Genomic DNA, 15408 nt, shown 5'->3' on the forward strand with positions numbered 1-15408 from the left:
AAGAAGTATATTTTCGTCATAGTTGATGACTATTCTAGATTCACATGGACCTTGTTTCTTAGAATCAAGGATGAAACTTTTCCAATTTTTGCTGACTGTGTGAAGCAGACTCAAGTGAAGATAAGCCATAATATTGTGAGTATAAGATCTGATCATGGCATAGAGTTCGATAATGCAAAATTTGATGAATTCTATGCTGAAAATGGTATAAGTCACATTTTTCAGCTCATAGAACACCCCAACAAAATAGTGGTGTGGAGAGGAAAAATATGACTCTTGAAGACATGGCAAGGACTATGCTGATTGACAGCGGTATTGCAAAAGGTTTTTGGGCGGAGGCAGTTAACACTGCTTGCTATATGGTAAACAGGTGCATGATCAGGTCCCTCTTAAACAAAATCTCATGTGAATTGTTGAACGGGAGGAAACCCAAGCTAGCTCACCTGAGAACGTCTGGCTGCAAATATTTCATTCTGAATAGTTGTAAGGAAGCGACAAAAATATTTGATGCCAAGAGTGATGAAGGAACCTTTCTTGGATATTCCTCACAAAGCAAAGGATACAAGATCTACAAAAAAAGGACTCAATGTATTGAAGAAAGCATACATGTGATCTTTGATGAATCACACCACTTATGTGGGAAAGATTCACATGATAAGATTGATCAAGATGGAGTGCAATTAAAGTTCCTGGAGAAGTTATTGATATGGCAAATGGAAAGGCTGACTTTATGAGTCAAGTCAAGGAATCCAACGAAGAAGATGCAGCAGAATCTCCTGTTAATACAGAAGAAACTGGTTCCTCCATCACAACAACTGAAGTACAAAACAGAGTCAGTGATGTTGTGCAAGGAACTACTGACGCCGAGCAGAGAAGTGGCACTCACCCCTCTATTGATGCTAACAATGGATCCCATTCAGAGGAACCTGGATCTTCTCACAATGAGATTCAGGTGTCTAACTGGAAGCACAAAAGTTCACATCCTCTCCAAAATGTGATTACTCCTCTTGATTCAGGGATTCAAACCAGATCAAACACAAGAAGCTCACTTGCCTTCTCAGCTTTACTTTCTCAAATTGAGCCCCAAAATATCAAGGAAGCATTGAAAGATGCTGATTGGATTACTGCTATGCAAGATGAACTCCATCAATTTGAGAGGAATAGTGTATGACACCTGGTTCCTCGTCCCTCGGACAGAACTATTATAGGAACCATGCGGGTGTTTAGAAACACGCTTGATAAGTTTGGGAACACAACAAGGAACAAAGCCGGGTTAGTAGTTCAAGGCTATAACCAAGAAGAAGGTATTGACAATGATGAGACTTTTGCTCCAGTTGCTCGAATGGAAGCCATCAGAATTCTTATTGCCTTTGTATCTCATGTGGAATTCAAATTGTTCCAAATGGATGTCACGAGTGCATTTTTGAATGCGTATTTAATCTTGAACCATTGCACCACACCTCAGTTCTTGTCAAGAGGGTTCATCGTTTATTATTTAACTTTATTTTGGTGCTTGAAAAAAAAAGTTTACATATAAAATAGTATAATTTTTTTACAAAGCGGGTTCAACTGAACCCGTTTGAACCAATGTGGGTCCGCCCCTGCTCCCAATATTGAAGATTGAGAACATTAAACCTTAGTGTAAGGAATGACGAAAAATGACAATATATTGGATGGAGTGGAAGAAAAAAGATTGAGGAAAAAAACTAAGAGGGCTCAAACAAGATGATTCAATATACATTTACGTTTTGTTATAGGTGCTGAATTTTTCTGCAAAAGTCTTAATAGAATAACCGTCTGAACTTGCACCTAAAATTAATTATCTACCATATGCAGATAACATGGTAATTTTCTCACAGTCCACCTCATTAGAGGTGTACTGGAAAAATTTACGATTGTCTCTGATGAGAAGGTGAACGCATATAAAAGCTCCTTCTACGGGAATCTTAAGGTAAATGTAGGAATATGCACAAGATTGAGCAGGTTGTTCACCTTTTCTCCAGAGGATTTTCACTAGAAGTACCTTGGATGCCCAATTTATGTTGAGAGGAAAGGATAAACTACTTTATGCCCCTTTGATGCAGGGAATTCCAAACAACCCAAGTCAAGGAGCTTATGGAAAAGCTTTTCACAAGCTGTAACTGGGATCAACATAAACTAATTAAGGTCTTTGCTCCTTGATATCATCACAGATTGTGGACATAAACTACAGATGGACAAAGTCACTTCTTCTGCCAGAGGAGGAAGATTCACATATCTTATGAGTTATGGCTAAGCTTTCATGTCTCTCTTATCAAGGGAAGAAAGTAAAGTAACATACTTCTTAGCTAGCAAGGAGCTAAATGGCGCAATTTTACTCATCCAAGCTAAAATACTATTACCTCTCAGATGAAGGTTCTTCTTCAACAAAATAGATGACAAATTCCTAGTTTCAGATTCATCAACTCAATATACTAAGGTAAAAATGTAATATCCATGATGTAATTAATAAACTGCTTCATTTTCAGGAAATGAAATTTTAAAAAATAACAATAATGAGTTTATATTAAGGATATGCAGAGGTGATAGTGCATTACAAAGAAAACAATGAACAAACAAACTCACATAGTTGGACAGATAGGTACATGACCAATCTATCAAATAAAAAGTACCTTTGTTGTTCCAAGTTCTTCCATTGAACATCTATAAAGAGCATAAAATAAAAAACTTATTGTCCTTATACTATTAAAATACTAGCTGAGAAGCCTGTCGCGTAAATCTTCTTTGATGTTGACTTTAGATCCCTCTACTACTGATCACCATTATAAGGGCTCAAAGAGAGAAGCGAATCCCAGAAATCCTTATCATCGCCGTGCTGAAAAATTGTAAAGGCAAAGATAGTAAATTGCATTTTCAGAACATAATGCTCTATGATCAAACACAAGTACGTATATGAGCTAAAACTACCTCAAGTTCCGGATTCTGGTGAGTATGACAGAGCTGAGATGATGATCCTTCCTCTGCAGTAACACCTCGGTGATCTCCTTGCTACACCCATAGCAGTGCAATAAGATATCACAAAGTTCAAAGCGTACTATGAATACTGACAAGTATTTTTAACTATCAATTCCTAGGTCATATTGTATAAGTTTGATTTATGTAATTGGATAATCTTATTCGACATATTTATCCTTTCGTATGACCTAAGTCATTTCCCTAATTCAATAACGTAAGCAAACCAATCAATAGAAAATTAACCATCCATATTGTTTGAGAACCCTTTCACCCAAAAATGTTTAACGTCCATCTCCACTCTTAATTGTGGGGAGGGGAAGGGACTAACAGGGGAAAGAAAACAGAAAGTGAAGCAAAAAATGATAGTGTGCAAGAACTTGTTTAATTCGCTTAACACTGTAATGCAGAAGACTATAGCGGCTTGTAAGGAAAAATTCAACCTTAAATACATTAGTAAGTTGTATTATAGGAGGACAGATATTAATATCCGTCTAAAATACAAGGAAAATTGTCTAAACACATTAATACTTTAAACTTTTAGAGCTCAACTAGATGGCACGTATAAACAATTCGAAAAAGAGAAATGATGCAAACTTAATAAAATTTAACAAGATTAACACTAGCCTACACTGATATGCAAGTATGACAAAACATTTATGGTTAAAGACAGATAAAACTTTAACTTGCCTCTCCTGATGTATAATCAAGTGGCAATGGATAATAAGCTTCTTGGTCCTGATTGCTTGCATCGGTGAAGTTAAAAGTTGTCTCCCCCTGATCATTGCTGTTTTCCTGCATGTACACAGTTAAGTTTGTGCAGTAAAATTTACACTAAAGATAATCAAATACTCCCTCCGTTTCATATTAAATGAGGTACTTTCCTTTTTAGTCTGTTCCAAAATAAATGACACATTTTTAAATTTGGAAATAATTCAACTTTAAACTCTTTCATTTTACCCATTTACCCTTAATGAGAAGTTTTTATAGCAACACAAATGTTATGGCCCCACAAACTTTTTATCCTTTAAGTTTTTAAGACCACAAGTTTTAAAAGTTTTCTTCTTTTTTCTTAAACTTCGCGTCAAGTCAAACTACCTCATATAATATGAAACGGAGGGAGTAAATATTTTAGAAGGAATAAAACTTCTTGAACTTGAGAACTATATACCACATGAAAAGGTTGAACATTCAGTTGGCTGTAGAAAGTGCTTGTAAGATCACCAATTCGACTTGAATACGATGTAGCATTATTTTTATCGAACATAGAGACATCAAAATCTTGACCAAGCTTAGTACCACTTCCTCCTCCAGTCTCGACATTGTTTGGAAATCGAGTTAACTGCAGATTGCTAGACCGCATGACCACTTCAGATTGCTTTTCTCCCTGATTAACGCGGTTTGCTTCCTGATTAGGATAACTAGACCACATGGCTGCAGATTGCTTTTCTCCTTCACCATCTTGACCAGGTTTAGTACCACTTCCTCCTCCAGCCTCGAAATTGTTTGGAAATCGAGTTAACTGCACGCGGTTAGCTCCTTGATTGAAATAACTAGACCACATGGCCGCAGATTGCTTTTCTCCTTCACAATCTTGACCAAGTATAGTACCACTTCCTCCTCCAGTCTCTACATTGTTTGGTAGTCGGGTTAACTGCATACGATTAGCTCCCTGACTGATATAACTAGACCACATGGCTGCAGATTGCTTTTCTCCTTCATAATCTTGATCAGGTATAGTACCACTTCCTTCTCCAGTCTCGACATTGTTTGGTAATCGGGTTAACTGCATGTGGTTAGCTCCTTGATTGAAATAACTAGACCAACCTTGATCAAGTCTAGTACCAGTACTTCCTTCTCTAGTCTCAACATTGTTAGGTAATCGAGTTAACTGCGTACGGTTAGCTCCTTGATTAAGATAACTAGTCAACATGGCTGCAAGTTCCTTATCTCTTTCAAATCCAATCAGAGACGAATCCCTTTGAACCAAACTTTGATTTGACTCATGGCGTTCTCCAGCAGCAGAGCTGTTATGAAGGGATTTCAAATTTCTTGTAATAAGTTGATTCGCTGAAATTGCAGCGTTCAGGAGCTGAGTTGAAATATCCTCATGTATCAATGACCTTGTCTGATTCTTAGTTGCTTCTGCTATGGACAATTGGTTTGCATTACTAGACGTGATTTTACTTGAATCACCTTCGTTCAGAACCAACTTTGCTTTTCCATATCCTGGCAGAGTAACAGCTGGTGTAGCGCGTCGATTTGACAAAGATGAACTGCTGCGGTTTGAAGTCTCAGCCAATGAGTTGTTCTTGAGGAACGGCTGTTGCGATCCAGAATTTTCTTGAGGAAGTTGGCTGATTGTAGTTAGCCCTTTTGATCCAAAAGTTGATTGAGTAGCACTATTAGCTAAGTTTGTGTCCGCAGCTTGAACTCTGAAACTTTCTTCGGTGACTTTCCTCAAGAAAATACGATATTTCTGCAAATTGCACGCAATGGGTTTCTTAGCTCTAATAAAGAAAAATAATAATGAGGAAAGAACTATTAAATATTGATGCATTTCTGGTTTTGCAACTGATTGCCTTACGTCAACTTCTACATAAATTTATTCTGAATAGTTTTGATTAGGAGCTTCTAAAATGAGCATGAATCAATAAAACTATAACTTCCAAATACGAGGGCTTTAATTCAAGAAAATACTAAATTCTCTAACTATAAAAACCACGGGATGCAGCTTGAGTTCCATTTTAGAAAGTAACAATATCTTAATATTTTGAATATGGATAAAAGTTAATTTCTCCTTTCTATCATGTTGAAAAATTATGCATTTTCACAAGTCCAGTGCTAAAACCATGCTACCGAATTTCCTCTTTAGCAACATAGTAAAGTGAACCTGCAAATGACTGGCGACATTTTCTCTTGTTAGTCCTGGGACATCCATGACTTCAAGAATTGTCCTCGGATAAGCCCCTGCAACACAAAAAAAAAAAAAAAAAAAAAGTCATTAACAAAAACAATTAAACCAGTTAATAAATTATGTTCATTTAATTGTTTAGCTAGATTGGAATAGTCTAGTTATACCAATATTCTACACATGTTAGCAACAACTTACTGTCCAAACCAATTTCTCTAATTGCTTGCAAGAATTTGTTGTGAAGTGCATCTGTCCAAACAAGCTTAGTCTTCTTTGGTGGTGTGCTACTCTCTTCTTTTTCAGCCTCCTTATGCTTTCTTGCAGACTTCTTCTTAGATTCCTCCTTATTGCCTTCTTTATTGCCTTTTTCAACGTTGATCGATGATGAAGACTTAACATTTTCATGAGGGCTTTTCAGTAAGCCACTGGAACTTTTACTTGAACTGTTATTTTCTTGAATTTCTTCAATAACAACTGATTTGCCTTTCCCCTTGTTCTTCTTTCCCAAGGCAGCATACTGCCATATATCTCGTAGATCATCCGGTGATATGGGCTTCAGTAAGAAAAATACAGCTCCACGCTCTAGTCCTTCCAACACCATACTATCTCTATCATCGGCTGACATAACTGGCACAACAATACATGACTCTAGTTATAATAAACATTGAGCAAAAGAAAAAAGTTACTATATATGTTAGAATTCTCACACATGGTCAAACTTTTTGATTTGAGTTGGCCAAGGCCTATTTCTTTATATAGTATCAGAGCTAGAACCATCTCAATTTTGGTTTATTCGATCAATATTCGATGTTGATCTCAAATTATATTGTCCATGCTCCACTTGATAGGCCTAGACTTGGGGAAGGGGGGGTTGTCAACTCACAACAGGATAGGTGATTTGGTCTCTTTATATGATCTTTGGCAATTTTCGCATCGCAAACTACCTTTTGGGATCTGGTTAGTTCCAAAGTCCATATCTTAACTATATCTATTTCTTTAGAATATCAGTATAATCTAACTTGTTGAGGCAGAATATCACAAACTTTAGTTGTGAGGTAACAAGCTAGCTTCACTTATTGTGTGCAGTTATTTATAAAATATTTTAAATGACTTGATAGTATATACACGGTCCGCATGGAAGTTAAACAAAATAAAGACGACTGGACATCATAAATATGTATATACATATATAAAGATTTAGAAACTCACAAACAACAGGAATGTCAAATTCTTGGGCAATCACTTGTTGAAGTTCAAAGCCATTCATATCAGGCATGTGGACATCTGAGACAATAACGTCGAAAGAGACGCCGCTGAACCGAAGGATACACAATGCATCTCTTGCGTGCTTCACCGTCACAACTGATCAATTAAACCCACTAATTGATTATGAAGATATTATAAGGTAACTCAAAAGCACTTGGTTCTAGGGTTCGAAACCCCAAATTAAAATCATATGAGAAAAAGAAAGAATAAGATGAAATAAACTATATTTTCACATGTACATGACAGATGCTCAGGTTTAATTAGTACTGCGGTTATCATATGTAGATCATTCTTAAAGATGCGTGTGCTTTGTTTTCATTAATAGTTTGAATCAGCTTCTTGATTGAAATAGCTTGTGAATGCAATTAAATTTTGCTTAACCATAATGGGAAGGATATAATCTAGAATAGTATGATTAGTCAATCTTGTATAAGGCATCACTTGGACTGGCCCGGGACTTATAACCTAGGGTAATTAAACGGAGCTTAACATGGGCCAAGCTAGGGGAAGGTGATTCCTCAAACCTTTTTCGTCGGAAAATTACATTATATACATTAAGGTCAAAATAATTTATTATGTATATAACATGAATATTGAATTCCGTTTACTTCTTTATATTTGGAATCTTCTTGATGAAAATTCTAGCTTACACTTTCAGTTGTTCGCCCCATACGCCCTAGAAAATATCCATATCCTCTTTGTATTGAAGCTCTGAACTTTCCGTAACATTTCATTTAAAAGAAGTAAATCAAGCATTTGACTTTAGCTTATAAAATATTTGGTGAGTTAGATTATTATAAATTAGTGTTAGATGGTTAAATCAGTTTTTGGATCTGGTATAACTTTTCATATGTTTCCTATAAGATCTTTTATATTTTAATCCAAAAATATGATTTTTTTCATAAAAATATGAAATGTTACGAAAAATATTGGAACTCACAGCACATGCCCTGAGGTGTGCGTCTCACCCGTGATGCATAAAACGTCTTGCCTTGTGCCTTCGCCGGCCTTTTAAAACACTTAATTTTTCAGAACAATCATGACTAGATTACCAAGAGTTCATTTTCATTAATTCTTTTTCAAGAGATCAAGAAACCTTATTTTATGAAGTTTGAAATAAAATTCAATTTAATAGTCCTCCACTTGATATCAGTTTTAACTTGCACAATCTCAGATCAAGAAATGAAAATATAAAAAAAAAAAAAGAAAAAAAAGAAAACGAAACACTCACGAAATTACGGAAATGATGAAGAAAACTTAAAAGAAATTTAGCATAGCGACACATGCCTTGAAGTTAATGTTTTAGTTGAATCTGGTACAATTTTTAATATGTTTTCTACTATAACATTTCTTTAATGTTTTAATCCATTCCGAAATGTCTTTCTTTTAATTTGTTTCAAGTAGTTGACTTAAAAAATAGGCATTTTGTAAGATCGGTGACTTACATTATCATGTGTACATATATTGTGCTAATTAGATAGTTAAATCTATGTTTGCACTTTTTTCTTTTGAATCTGGTACAATTTTAATATGTTTTCTATAAGTTTTTCTTTTGTATTTTAATCCATTTTAAGCTATCAATTTATAATAATTATAAATTTATGAGGCTTACGACACATGCCTTGAGGCGTACGTCTCACTCCATGATACGTAAAGCGCCTTGCCTATGCATGCCTCCGCCTTTTAAAACACTTAATTCATCACAACATATCATGACTAAATTTGCAAGTAATCCTTTTCACTAATTCTTTTGTTAGATAAGAAACCCTTATTTTGTGAAGATTGAAAATTAAATTTGATTAAAAGGTCATTTTCTTGATGTCAGTTTTCACTTACAACAATGATCAGATCAAGAAATGGCAACTTAAAAAAAAAAAGGACCCTATTTTATGCATACAAGAAAACACTTTTGAAATTAGAAAATGATGAAGAAAACACTCACGACTATACCTTGGTATTTCCACTTCTTGAGTAGAGCAGCTACAATGGAAAGGCAAGTGATATCATCATCCACAACCATAATGCTGTAACTTTTATAAAATTCACTATCCACAATTTCAGAAGATTTGTTTGCTACGACCATTTCATCCCCCATTGTTTCTTCTCGAAAAAAAAACGACTGTTGTCACAAATTAATAAAAGGAAAATGGTCAACTTGAATGATGGCAATTAATTCCAGGTGTTTTAGATGGTTTTAGTATTTTGTTGAAAGGGAACACAAATTTGTGTTTATTGATAAAGCATATAAAGTACTCTCTAGATTTGCTAATTGAAGTTCTGAACAACTTGGATAAACATTCGAGTCAATTGCTTTCTTTCACGAAAATCCACCTTAGATTTGCTCACCAATTAAAATGACATTTTAAGATTATTTCATAATTCTGTTACTATAGTTTTAGCACAATAGTGCCATCCTTGCACTGATCTGTTTTAGAAACTTATTCATTTTGTTTACGTTTTTATAAGTTTCACCTTTTTTTTTTTACTATAAAAATAATGCTATTCTCATCTGGCTAATAAAATCTCCAACAACATACCATAAATGTATGTACATCCACAATCTATGCTTATGATGACCTCAAACTACGTTTTGATGACATAATTTGACTTATATAGTAAGAAATGTGTTCAATTTATTAGAGTATACTCACATTGTAAATAAAGTCAAAAGAAAATACTATGATGGAAATATAAAGTCAAGTTACGCCTAATTTGCACTTGATGTGTTAGAAGTATATATTCCTGGAGTTAATTTTTCGACTTAATTAGTTCTTAAATTAAACTAGATAGTTATTATTTTATCGTGATATAATAACTAACATGTGATTTAGAAGGAGAAAAAGAAAAAGAAGATTAAATTTAATTTAAGTGGAGGTTAAGATCGCCATTTAGTTTTCGTTGAAGCAATTGGAGCTAATTCATAATTTTCCTACCGATCGACGAGCACTCCACATAATTAGTTCTGATAGAAATATAACAAGTCGAATAGTAGAAGGAGACTTGAACGAAGTCACGAGTGCTTCTGAAAAATTTAGAGGATTACTCGTTAATCTTCTATCTATATAATTCTATCTATATAGAATAGGAGAAGCAAATCCATATTATTATGCCAAGTGTCAAAATAATAATTGAACATGTATTAAATTTTAGGACAAAACTCCAACTAATTTAAAAGTTCAAAAATAATTTAAAATAGAAAATAAGACCAAATTTAAAATTCTAATTCAGTTTAAACCAACATTTGAGTCCCACATTTTTGGGCTATTTTTTTTATTTGTTAAAATAAGTTCAAAGTCCCACGTTTTTTGGCTGTTATTTTTTTATTCGTTAAAATAAGTTCAAAAAATTAAAAACTTCTAATTCAGTTTCATCAATATTGAGTCCCATGTTTATTGGAATATTTTTTTTTTTAATATTTGTTAAACCTGACAATTTAAAATAGAAAATAAGACCAAATTTAAAATTCTAATTCAGTTTATATCAACAACTGAGTCCCACATTTTTGGGCTATTTTTTTTATTTGTTAAAATAAGTTCAAAGTCCCACGTTTTTTGGCTGTTATTTTTTATTCGTTAAAACAAGTTCAAAAAATTAAAAACTTCTAATTTAGTTTCATCAATATTGAGTCCCACGTTTATTGGAATATTTTTTTTTAATATTTGTTAAACCTGAAAAATCAAAATAAAAAAATTACTTTGATCCACGTAAGAAACTGACTTCCAAATTTGGAATTTGATTCACAAAGAAACAAGAAGAAATAATTAAAAAAAATAAAAACAAAATAAAACCCACGATCATCTTCCCAAACGTGGGTATCCTAACCTAACTCCATAATTTTATCAACTATCTCCGTAACTACATTAACTGCATTAACCACCCTGAACTGCATTAACCACCCTTTCTTTAGCTTCAGTGGTTATAATTGAAGTGCTTGGTTCTGTTGATGATGAGGCAACATTGTCCTCATTTGGCTTCTTTACTTGAATCATCATATCTACCTTTCTGTTTGTCATGTTAATGACTTCACCATGAACGAGTAGGGGTTCTCCATCTTGATCTTCCTCAGTACTCTTTTCAAATGATGGATAAGATTCATAAAAAATAACATGGACACTTTACTCAACACATTGAGTCTTCTTGTTATATATCTTGTAAGCCTTGCTTTGAGAAGAGTAACCAAGAAATATTCATTCGTCATTTTTGGCATCGAATTTACCAAACTGATCCTTTCCATTATTGAGAACATAACATTTGTATCCAAATGTTCTTAGGTGAGTCTGTTTGGGTTTTCTTCCATTCAACAACTAATACGGGGTCTTGTTCAGAAGTGATCTGATAATGCACCTGTTCACTAAGTAGCAGGCAGTGTTGACAGCTTCAGCCCAGAAGTTCTTTGCAATTCTACTGTCAATCAGCATTGTTTTTGCCATTTCTTCCAGAGTTATGTTCTTCCTTTCTACTACTCCATTTTGCTGGAGAGTTCTGGGAGCTGAGAAGTTGTGAGTGATGCCATTTTCAGTATAGAATTCATCAAATTTGATATTGTCAAATCCTGTCCCATGATCTGATCTAATGCATATAACTCTAGACTCCATATTCACCTAGATTTTCTTCACAAAGGCCACAAACACTTCAACAGTTTCGTCTTTTGTTCTGATAAACAGAGTCCATGTGAATCTGGAATAATCATCTACGATTATGAAAATGTATCTTTTTCCTCCTCTACTTTGCACCCTCATAGGTCCACACAAATCCATATGCAGAAGCTCAAGCGGCTTTGAGGTGCTCACATCTCTTTTAGACTTAAAAGAGGACTTTACGTGTTTTCCTCTAGCACAAGCATCACAGACTTTTTGCATCTTGAATTGTGACATAGGCAGTCCATGGACCAGATCCTTTTGAATTAGTTTGTTCAGAAGGGAAAAGCTTGCATGACCCAGTCTTTTGTGCCATAGTTCAGCATCATCATCAACAGCTTTCAGACAACTCAGATCACCACTCTGTAAAGATTCAAATCAGCAACATAGATGTTCTTGTATCTTTTGGCCACCATTACTATTTCACCGGTCACAAGGTGAGTGACTGTACATATTTTGGACAAGAATTCTACCTTGGTTCCTTTATCACAGATTTGAGAAACACTCAGGAGACTGTACTTAAGCCCATTGACATAGTACATATTTTCAATAGAATTAGTGAGTGACTTCCCAACTTTTTCAACTCTAAGAATGTATCCCCTTTTACCATTGCCAAAGGATACACTCGCTCCTTGCAAGGCTTTTAGTGAAAGAAAGTCTGTGGTATTTCCAGTCATGTGTTTTGAACACCCACTATCCTTGAACTATTGTTGACCGCTTTCTTTCACTATTCCCTGCACAAGAAACTAGGAGTTAGTTTTAGGAACCCAAACAAGTTTGGGTCCCTTGTAGTAAGCAAGAGGATGAATAAGAGTTCTCTTAGTCCATGCAGGTAATGTGCGTTTTTTGTGAGTGAAACGTGGTCCCTCTTTTGTAGTCACGGTTTCAACAACCACTTTGTCTTTCTGAACTAATTGATTCTTGGCCTGGACACCTTCCTTGAAGCGCCCAGTGTTCCCACATCGGGTACGAGTCCAGTTATCAGAGACAGTGACGTACTTACTGTGAGGGTTGTGAGGAGTTTTCTCCCTTCTTTTTTTCACAATCATTAGTAAGCAAGGCAGTGGTAGCTTCTGAGGACCAAGTTCACTTTAGAGACTTTTCAAGATAATTCATTACACTTTCTATATTGGTTTGGAGAAGCTCGTTTTTCTCAATTTCAGCACGCATCCTAAATCTCAAAGCTTTCACCTCATTTTCAAACCTAATGTATTCCTCACTTGCTATCTCCTTTCCTTTTTCAACACTTTCAAGTTTTGACTTAGTCCATGGTTTCACTATTGTTTCCCTTTGGTCTGCAATTTCTGCCAACAAATCACTCTTTTCTTTTCTGAGGATTTCAATGGTTTTCTTATGGTCAGTAACTGCAGCCACTATGTCGTCTCTAGTATGTTTAGATTCTCCTAATTCTAAAATCAAAGAATCCATATCCTCCGCAAGACTATGAAAGGAAGTAATTAAAACATCAGCTAAAGACATGAGTTTTTTTTGGAGAATAGGATTTCAGATTTCTCTGAACATCCCTGAAGTTTACCTCTTTGTTGCCATTGTCTTCATCATCATTTGATTGAGCCATAAAAGCAAAAGTTGAGTCATATCCAATCTCCTTGCCTTCAACTACCATCATGGAACTATCAACAGTATTAGTTTTATCTTCAGACTTCTTTACTTGTGTAGTTCCATCATGAGCTGTTTGCAAAGCTTCCCATATTTCCTTTGCAGTGTCGCAGGTAGAGATTCTATTGCACACTTTAGGTCCCATTCCACATGCTAGAAATTTCTTGGCACGAAAATTCTTCTCCACAACTTTCTTGTCTACTTCAGTGTATTCTTTGCTGTTTTGCCATTAAAAATAAAATTCATCTAGTACCTTGATTGGAACATAAGGACCATCGCAAATGATATCACATAGCTCACAATCCTCAGCCATGATGAAATCGTGCATTCTAGATTTCCTCCACCAGTAGCATTGTCCATTAAACTTGGGGGGTCGGTATATGGATTGGCCTTCTTCAAAATTTGGTGGAGCCGCCATGAGGATCCTTCCTAGGTGTTAGCCTGAAAGGAGGAACTTTCTCTGATACCAATTATTAGTTTGTATGGGTCCACCAAAGTGTAGAGTACATGGTCCTCTACAAGATTCTGCTGAGAATGCTAATAAAATAGTATGTAAATAAAGCAGAGGATTTCTACGTGGAAAAATCCCACACAAGAAGATAAAAAAACCACGACCTACACTTGTAAGCTTTTAACTTCACTAACTTGCAATCTAACTATTACAAGCCACTTTACAATGATTGCTATTTCAAAGGATTTACTCAACTAACTTGTGGTACTCTTACCACAAGCCACTTTGTAACTTCCCAATTACAAAGGCTTTTTCTAACTTGGATGCTCTCACCACAAGCCACTTTGTAACTCTACAATTACAAAGACTTTTCCTTATGACTAAATCTAGTCACAATATAAACTCAAGAAGTTTATAGATTTACAAGAGGATTCCTAATCAGAATGCTTCTAGGTAAGCAGTTTAGGAGATACAATAAGTTCAACAACAAGGTTACAACTCAACTAGGACAACAACAGGCTATCTTTTAGGAACTAGTCCGTAGTGCATTCAACCTTGTTCTTCAAGTTTGTGAGGATTGATTTCTCTATTTTTGCAAGAAGCTTGAATGAGAAACAGAAACCTTCCAGTGATATTTTGTATAAAGCTCATTATGGGTACATCTTGATCACATCACTTGAAAAGATGTGAGTACTTTGTTTGGTTAGAGAATGAGTAGGCGAACAGTGCAGTACGACAGAAACAGTGCCGTCAGTTACTTCATTTCCAGCTGTGTCCAATTGACTTTGTACTGCTATGAGGAAACCACAAGGGTATCAGGTCCTTGTGTTGGTTCCTAGCTCCTGAAGTTGTCGCAATTCACCTTTAACTGGAATCCGTTAAAGCTTGCAGCAGTCCAAATAGGTCAGGTTCCCTGTCTGGTTCTTAACAGTAAGTTTGTTAGATCATCAAAACATAAGGCAAGAGTATTTAAAGTCTATCATGTTTCCATCCTAGCTTTAAAAGTCTTGTTCATGAGACATAGAATAACCAAATAGATATTACAAATACTATAGAGCTAGTTTTTCACGGCTAGGTTAAAGAATGGAACAGTAACACCTTCTGTAACATCTTTAAAAAGAAAAATACTACGTATTTGCTAGACTAGAAGGCATCCAAAAGTTCCCTAAATACACCACTACTCAATTTCTTATTAATTTAGAGACTGAGCTTATTGATGAGTATAATAAAATTCTTAAGTTAGAGGAAAATTTTTAGGAGCTAAAATCTGGAATATAATGGATTCTAAATAGGGACGCCAATACTAAAATCTTTCATATTATCACCATGAAAAGAAGACGTAAGAATAGGATTCTTAGCCACAAAGATGAAGGGGAAATTGATTTCAGGACCAAAGGGATATTAAGTCCATAATTATTACTTATTAAATCAAACTGAGCATGATATGTCCTATAAAATTAGTATCTACATGTCTTATAACGCCACTATTGGGAATATAGAACACTTTTTCCTTAAATAGTATCCCTTCAGAT

At 35.0% G+C, this 15408-nt stretch overlaps 1 protein-coding gene across 1 annotated transcript; it reads right to left on the reverse strand.

Moving 5' to 3' along the window:
• Window positions 1–2615: 2615 nt before the first annotated feature.
• On the reverse strand, window positions 2616–9266 carry LOC104230629 (two-component response regulator ARR11-like). The gene is made up of 7 exons (XM_070169829.1): window positions 9122–9266; window positions 6104–6553; window positions 5885–5961; window positions 4163–5470; window positions 3682–3786; window positions 2947–3027; window positions 2616–2854 (listed from the first exon to the last, which is right to left on the reverse strand). The coding sequence occupies exons 1-7, from the start codon at window positions 9264–9266 to the stop codon at window positions 2789–2791; spliced, it is 2232 nt and encodes a 743-aa protein (XP_070025930.1). The 3' UTR covers window positions 2616–2788.
• Between the last annotated feature and the right edge of the window lie 6142 nt (window positions 9267–15408).

Source organism: Nicotiana sylvestris, chromosome 3 (genome assembly GCF_000393655.2).
Source record: "Nicotiana sylvestris chromosome 3, ASM39365v2, whole genome shotgun sequence".
NCBI lineage: Eukaryota > Viridiplantae > Streptophyta > Magnoliopsida > Solanales > Solanaceae > Nicotiana > Nicotiana sylvestris.

Coding starts and splice junctions, on each gene's coding strand:
- LOC104230629 (XM_070169829.1), bottom strand. CDS start 9,266: ATGGGGGATGAAATGGTCGTAGCAAACAAATCTTCTGAAATTGTGGAT. Junction 5,471..5,884: donor ATGTCGCCAGTCATTTGCAG/GTTCACTTTACT, acceptor TGCAATTTGCAG/AAATATCGTATTTTCTTGAG. Junction 3,028..3,681: donor TTGATTATACATCAGGAGAG/GCAAGTTAAAGT, acceptor CTATGGGTGTAG/CAAGGAGATCACCGAGGTGT.